This window comes from Pelecanus crispus, chromosome 1 (assembly GCF_030463565.1).
Source record: "Pelecanus crispus isolate bPelCri1 chromosome 1, bPelCri1.pri, whole genome shotgun sequence".
Classification (NCBI taxonomy): Eukaryota; Metazoa; Chordata; class Aves; order Pelecaniformes; family Pelecanidae; genus Pelecanus; species Pelecanus crispus.
The window spans coordinates 124,019,071-124,027,063 of record NC_134643.1 but is presented as its reverse complement, the minus strand read 5'-3'; the positions used below and the strand labels follow the sequence as shown (position 1 = coordinate 124,027,063).

General features: G+C 43.3%; 1 protein-coding gene across 1 annotated transcript; it reads left to right on the top strand.

Annotated features, from left to right (window-relative positions):
• The first annotated feature begins 5,437 nt into the window (after positions 1-5,437).
• CLDN14 (claudin 14) lies at positions 5,438-6,148 on the top strand. The gene has a single exon (XM_009485855.1). It carries the CDS (start codon positions 5,438-5,440, stop codon positions 6,146-6,148), a length of 711 nt encoding a protein of 236 aa, XP_009484130.1.
• The last annotated feature ends 1,845 nt before the right edge of the window (positions 6,149-7,993 follow it).

Below are 7,993 nucleotides of genomic sequence, written 5' to 3'. Positions count from 1 at the left end.
GGTACCTACCTCAGCCACTGGCTATCTGGAGGACTGAGGTGACAAGACTCCAAAATTTGGGGAGTAAAATTATGGGGGATCAAAATGTGGACCTGATCCTTTTTTCTTTGTGGGCTTTCTAGTTTTTCCAGGTCTATTGCCTTTTAAGTCATTTCAGGGTGAAGATGAATCTTTTGGTTTGCACCTCTAGAAAAACCCCAAGTAACAGACCCTCAAAAGTTAAATACTTCTGTGATAGAAAAAAAATGTGGGGTCCACTCAAGAGCATTTCAAAGCAAGACAATTTTAATGTAGAGATAACGTATGACTGGTTTCAGGCAGGAACAAGCCATGAAATGAGTGGCAGTACCGCTGGTGGCTGACAGCACCCATAGCCAAGACAGACACCCGAAATGCTGTGCAGGCAGATCGCCCTGGCGCTCGTGAGAAGGATCCCGTCCATGCAGCAGGAAACAATGAGGTGGCACAAGGCCAGTTACAACCCAGTAGTGCCGCATGGGGAAAGTCCTGGAGGCTTTGTGGATCTGAGGAGGGGTTAAAGCTCCTCCTGCACATCTGGCAGGGCAGCAGCTGTGCTGCAGTGATCAATGTCAGCGTTTGCCATGAGGACTTGTTTCACAGAGAGGGGGTGGGAGTAGGTGTAGGATCAGGGTTGGTTACAATGTGCCTTTCAAACTTTTATTGATTTCCTAATCTCTTCTTTAAAAAAAATGAAGAAGGAGGGAAGAATAATAATTTTGCTGTGAGCCTGGTGGGCCTTATTTCCCCTCAGATCTACCCACCCACACCCCCACACAAGGAGGCCTCTCTTCTTACTGAGTGCAAAGTGCCAGCCAGTTTTTTTCCCTAAAAACATTTCAGCAGGAGTTAACAATGAAAAGATCTGGGAAGGGGAAATGGCCAAACTCAGTGTTGGAGTGGGTAACCTCACTTGCCACCTGGCAAATGTACTGCGAGAGCATGCCTTAAAGCTCTGATCCATCTGGCACTTAAACATGGACCCAACCTTAATCATTCAGGCTGTGCAAGATTAAGCACGCATGTAAAATGAGTGTAGACTTAAGGGCCTGGCTCAGCTGAGGTCCACAACAGGAGATACTTCAGGTCTGACTCTCCACTGGTCTGCAGCTGGTAAGGGTATCTGGAAAGGACATCACCACATTGCGCCACTTTGCACTCCCCATGCAGAGGCTGAAACAGCCAGATTTTCAATGTTTTTGAGAGAATTGGTGCAGAATTTGAGGGGCTGAAGTGAAAACATAGGTTGGTAAGGTTGCACAGAGAAATACAGAAATTACTGAATTCAAATTCATTGGGAGAACCGTTGGCAGCCCAGTGGATGAGAGGCACCACAGCCACAGTCTGCACGAGAAGAAGAAATTCACAGGTCTGGAGAAAGTGCTTGGAAAGAGCAGAAACAAAAGGATAAGACCGATATGGGTAGGGAAATAGTAAAATGAGAAACAATGAAAGAGACAGCAGTAAAACATACATCTGTCATTTAATCCTGAGTAAATACCCAGATTAACGACATCAGTTTCTGCTGTTTATTTGGAGCTTACTTTGGAGCCATGTTTCCCAAGCCTAATGCAGCTGTGATACAGCCCAGTGGAAAGCACAACCAAGGATTTATCCCAGCAATGGCCGTTCCTGTACAACACAGGCATTAGGCAAAACCAAAGTTTGTGTGGAAAAGTTGTCTTTCCAACCCTTGTGCTCATAAAAATAAAGCTGGCATGAGCTGGCAGAGCAAGGAAATTCAAAAGTTTCACAGTTTCTCTTCACAAATTTTCACATCATTTTACAATCACTTGGTGCTTAGATGGGCTTTGAAGGTCATGAAGGCTAAGCGTGCATGCTGTCCTGCTCTTTTCGTGGTCCAGTTATGGGGCCTTGACATTGGGATCCATCACCTCCTGTATGCCAGCAAAGCAACAGCACTCATCGAGCCAGGTCTGCTGCAGGGGTTCAGTTCAGCCAGCTCAAAGTTTCTCGCCAGTACAGGACAAACTGCACCAAGAGGATGAAGACAAAATAATTTATTGGAGATGACGGGCTTGGATAAGAGCCCGGCAGGTTGCTAGTGTTGCTGCTGGAGGGGGTGCAAACAGATACCACCGCAGCTAAAGGGGGCTTCCCCTGAAAGAAGCAGCTTGCGTCTCACATACTCTGCAGCAGCTGAGATGTGGGTGTCAGACTGGGCAAGATGAAGGCAGAGATGAGCTATTTCAGCAGCATGCTCGGTTTGTGAAAGCTGTCTCTGCCTTCTCTGGCAGCTGTGCACTGGGCAGTAATAGAATAGAAAAGAGAAAACTCCCTTAGAATGAAGCACCCATTTTACCAACCTTCACCATGTTTTACCCTGGACAGCTGCTGTCTTTGCTGCCCTACAAAGGCTGGCTCTCGTTTCCTTACTTTCTAAAAAAATATTAACAAGCGCAGTCCATGCAGAAAAAATGGCTTGCTTTCATGCTTGTGTTTAACTAGGTCAGCCCATGAGAAACATCCAGCCAGCCGCTCACCTGATCCTGCTGCGGTGGTCATGTTCCTTGCCTAACCCATTAGGAACAAAGCTGTAAGGTGAGACATTTTAACAAGGCCGTTGATGTTCTTGGAGATAAATGTGTTAAGTTACTGCTGGTTTTGCCACTTGCAAGCAGAGAGGGGAAGGCTGGTCCACAGCGGTTAAAGTGTTACTGAGCACCAGGGGCAGCTGGCATCTGCTGAGAAAGGCACATGGAAAACATGAGGCCAAGCAAGCGGGGCTAATTAACACCGGTTTCTTAAATTAGAAGGCTCTTAATGGCTAATGTTTAAAAATAACACCTTAATGACATCTAAAAATAGCTACTGCCAAGCCCCAGAGTATTCAGACCTCTATTAAATTGGGAGTCCATTTCCCATGACTGGTGGTGTAAATCACATTTACCTTTTATATCCTGTTCTCCCTGGGATTAGCTGCAAAGCCTGATACCTGACCTTGAAAGCCTATTTGCAAACATACAAGAGTAACCTAGAGCACTCTTCTGAATGGTGTGCAATATACAGATATAATGTGCGGACTGAGTAATTGGATAGAGTATAATCTCAGGTTCCACTTATCTGCACAGGGAAAAATGCCAAGGGAGTGGGGGACTATCAGACCAGGCAGAGACCAGGGATGTGAAAGGTGGTGCTGGGTTGCGGGCTTGGGAGACCCGAGCTCCATTTCCAGTTCAGTCACAGATTTCCTGTGCAACCTGGGTAGGTCCCTCGTCCTCCCGCTCTGCCCTGAATCCATGTCTAGATCTCCCTGATCCTGAAGGGGTATTACCAGGATGATTTTTCTAAGGTGTGGCATGCTTAGATACGACAATGATATGTCTCACAGGAAACAAACAGTAATGTAAAAAGGGAAAATACTGCTTAATTTTCTTTATGTTTAATATATGAGCCAAACCCAAATAGTCTGGAAGGCAAACACACATTGAGGACTTCTGGAGCTCTTACCCAGCATGTGCTGGGAATAGGAATCAAATGTTCAGTACTGCTGGAGATAACTATCTGCTTACTTTTGCTGTGTTCCTCTGTGCCGTGCTTGGCCCTAACCTGTGTCCTGTCATATTGTAATACTCTGTGATAGCTGGTACAAAGAGAGAAACCTGCAGCTCGATCTCCCCTAGCAGAATGGAGAGACAACCCTTGGCACCTGCCTGGAACAATGATTTCTGATATAAAAGCCTCTGCATTTGTCTCACAATTTGAAAATTAGGCAAATTACTTCAACAACCACATAAACCCAGTTATTTTCATTTAAGCGTTACATACAGAGTGTCTGAAAGGCCAGAAAGACCTAACATTAGGAAAATGCCTTCCTACAACTAGCCACACTAAAGCAAAGCTGGTTTTTGTTTTTTCTCTTGCCTTCCAGTCAGAGGGCTGGGTACCTCTCTGCAGATCCTGTCCAACACTGCATTCCTCCCCATCCTGTGTCTGTGCACAGCAGACGTACTCCAAACAAAAGAAAAGGAGCATATGTAAGTACAAGACTCTCAGCCTGCGTTGTTGCCCTACATAGCCCATATAATCCCTGTGCTTTTCAATTTTTTCCTTTCTTTTGGCACAACGTCTAAGGCAGATTCTGGTTGTTTTGGGCAGAGACGCCCCATCTAGCTATTATGCAGAGATCAGTGCATGCTGCAACGTGGTCTGCAGACCAAAATCGGCACTGATGCACACCTCAAGCACTCCTGCCTCATTAGCGAGATAAGGGGAACGTAAACCAGCTTTCACTTTTCTTGTTATTTTGTTGTTCTAATGGTCTTCATTAGTTTGGCCAGATGGTTTTCCTTCCTTTGCCTGCTAAGGCCCAGTCCTGCAAACACTTATGCTTTCTTCTACGAACATGCGTTCAGCACATGCATGGGTCTTTGCAGAACTGGAGCCTAAATTTGTTTCTGTTTCTGAATTCCAAGTTGGATTTTGATGCAACTGTTATTTTATATATTAAAATATCAGGTTTCTGCCCACACACAAAATGCATGATGTTTAACAGACCTTGCAAGGCAGCCATTGGAAAAGACCACTTAATCTGCGATTTATACAGAAGGAAGAGTTACTATTCCTTGTTTTTCAGCTAGAATTTATACACGACCAAACTGTGAAGGTGTTGCTCCTCAGAAGCTCCATGATGTACATCTGGTTTCACATGCTGTCATTTCGCCCGCAAACTGAAATCATAAGCTGAAACTCCACAGAGACTAATGAAAATTATTCCCCTTTGAGTTGCTTTATTAAAACTCAACCTCAAGAAATACTGGCAAGTCAGGAAAGCGAATTTAATCCAATACTTGTTATCCTCTTCCACAGGTTCTAAATCACTCTCTTTGCTCCCTACTTTGAGCAAATACACCCTTATTGTTTTCCTAGTCCTGCTATGACCTTCTGGGAATGTTTTCATCCTGTAAAGCAACATGCAGTTCCCTACTTTATAAATCTCATTCATTCCAAGTGTTAACACTAGCTAATTCTCTGCTTTAGAAAGGAAATAATGTTTGGCTTTTTTTTTGAATAGTCTGCTGGGAAGAGGAATATTTGCATTTAAAATATTTTTTTCCATTTCATAAATTGTCTTGAGTTTTCTTCCCAGCGGGCAACAGAAGACTGTTTATATAAGCGAAGAGGGAAGCTTACTTTCCCATTACTTCCACAAAAGTACGATTAACAGCGATAACTATGCTAATTATTGCACTAACTTTACTTGGAATGCACCTTACTGGCTGGAGAGGTAATGCATTTGGGTAATAATTAACCTCTTTTTTCCTCAATTACCTTTTATTAGGAGAGCAGAAGGTGTCAAAGTAAAACAGCTGCATATCTTCCAAGAAAAGCCTGTGTTTTCCGAAGGAATTCAAGCGGAGGTGCTTTATTAAGAGAACTGGGCAGGACAAACATTAACATGGCAAGCTCGGCTGTTCAGTTACTTGGCTTCTCTCTAAGCCTGCTCGGCCTAATTGGGACATTAATTGCTACTATTCTGCCACACTGGTGGCGAACGGCACATGTGGGCACCAATATTATAACAGCTGTAGCCTATATGAAAGGGCTTTGGATGGAGTGCGTCTGGCACAGCACCGGCATCTACCAGTGCCAAGTCCACCGCTCCCAGCTGGCGCTGCCCCGTGACCTCCAAGCCGCCCGTGCTATGATGGTAATTTCCTGCGTCCTTTCTGCGCTGGCATGCGTGATTGCTGTCATCGGTATGAAGTGCACCCAGTGTGCCAAGGGGACTTCTGCCAAAGCCTCCATCGCGGTCTCCGGGGGGATTGTCTTCATCCTGGCCGGTCTTGTTTGCCTGGTACCAGTTTCTTGGACCACTAACGACGTAGTTACAGATTTCTACAACCCCATGCTTCCCAGCGGGATGAAGTACGAGATAGGTCAAGCTCTTTACCTTGGCTTCATCTCCGCATCTTTGACGATCCTCGGCGGCGCTCTGCTGTGCACATCAAGCCAGTGTTGCGGGAACGAGACACCTTACCAGACGCAGCCCAGCAGTGTAAGAAGGACTGCTCCTTCCTATAGACCACCAACTGTCTACAAGGGAAACCATGCTTCTTCCCTGACATCTGCTTCCCATAGCGGCTACAGATTAAATGACTATGTGTGAGTTCCCTAAGATTTGCCTGCGGGACGCAGCTGCTTTATAATTTCTGTGCATGGCATAAAACAAAGCTAAGATGACTTTTAATTTATAAGGGTTACAATACAAAGTTTACCATCATTCCTTTCTTTCTTTCCTTTCTTTCTGGAGAAAGAAAGAATGCAAACACAAAACTGCTTGCTGCAAAGCCTGGAAAATAAACACAAAGGAGGCTGTGATATTCCAGAGACGGCACATACCTGCCTACTTTCAATTAGAGTTTTGCAGGCAGGCAATTCAAGGGCAGTTTTTCCTAAAAGTAATGGTTTGGTTTGTAATTTTTGCCCTCCGATGAGCACTAAAGCGGAACCGGCCACAACTTGTTATTTGAACAGTGTTCCAACAAAAGACGCCGTTTTGCCTAAAACAGAGGACTTCATGGTGAGAGACAGCGATTTTCAGCAGTGATTGCTTGCTAAGTTTCTCATTTCCATAACGCATAAATGTTTCTTTATGACAAAGGTATTAGTTTTGCTTTGACTTAACTTTTTGTTTGTTTTTTTATAGTTCCTTGAAATATGAATTTCAACAGCATTATGACAGATGTATTTGAAAGTATATTATAGCCCATATTTTAAATTATACTACAATGTTTTGACCTTTTAAAAATAAAATTTTAGCATGTTTTTTGAAACAGAATGATGCATCATAAGGGAAACCTACCATTTCTGTGAATCAGAATTGGGTTGTTAGAAATGTCAGTAAGAGAAAAAAACTAGACATCTGATGTTAAATTTTTAATAAAAAAATTAAACAGAAAAAAAACCATCTCAGAATTTGTCACAGAATGGGCATTTAGCTCTTTGGCAGATTTAGCATTCTGTACAATCTATGCATTATATAGATCAGAAAAACAATTTCTATCATTCTATCCCCAAATACCATGTGATGGAAAGTACTCATTTCTTAGGCTCAGTCCTGATGGTTTTTGCCTGTGGTCCTGACTGAAGGTGCATTAGGGTTAGTAAGAATATTTCCATCTACTCCATGTGGCATTTGGGCAACTTCCATTCTGCCAGGCTTCAATGCACAAAGCAGCCTGTGTGCCAGCAGGGTTTACACTCAGGGACCGTAAACATTGCCTGTCACGAGGAGTATAAAATGAAGACATTTACTTCTAAAATCCTTGCAAAATGCAACCATTCCACAGTGTGTTCAAACAATTAAAAAAGCAAACTAATGAACAAAGAACCCCAGCCTTCTCCATTTCATGTTACAGTGAAGTCCAGTGCAGCATATACTATGGTATAAAACCATAAAGAATAAAAGCACTGGATTCCTGTTAACCCCAGAAAGCTGTAGTTCTCTTTGGAGCAACATATGGACCAACACACTAACATTTAATAGGGTTTAAAAAAACCTACTTCCAAGAACTGTGAGGCAACTACACTTGGCATACTTCATTTGGCAAAAAGCCTGTCTCAATTATGTTATCACCTACTAGCACCTCCAGAGCTGGGACCCTTTCAATATTTCCTGTGGTTTCACTCTGAACCTTCTTTTCTGTGGCTGATCACCTGGACATTTTTTCGTGTCAATTTGAATTGTGACAGAATGTTTTTCAGCTGTCATCATCATTGTTTTTAAAAAACAAAATGGCAGTTCTAAGCAATTTGCTGAGACCAACAAAAACAAAAAGGATCTGGGAGCAGTCTTTGGTGATTGATTGGTAACAACTGATTATAAACTCGTGTTTTATTAACTGTAGCTATTACATCTGATGTGGAAAAAAAAAAAAAATTGTATAGAGACTCCATCAACGCTGCAAACTGCTTTGACAATGGCTCCTTAGAGAAGACAGGTCAAACTGTT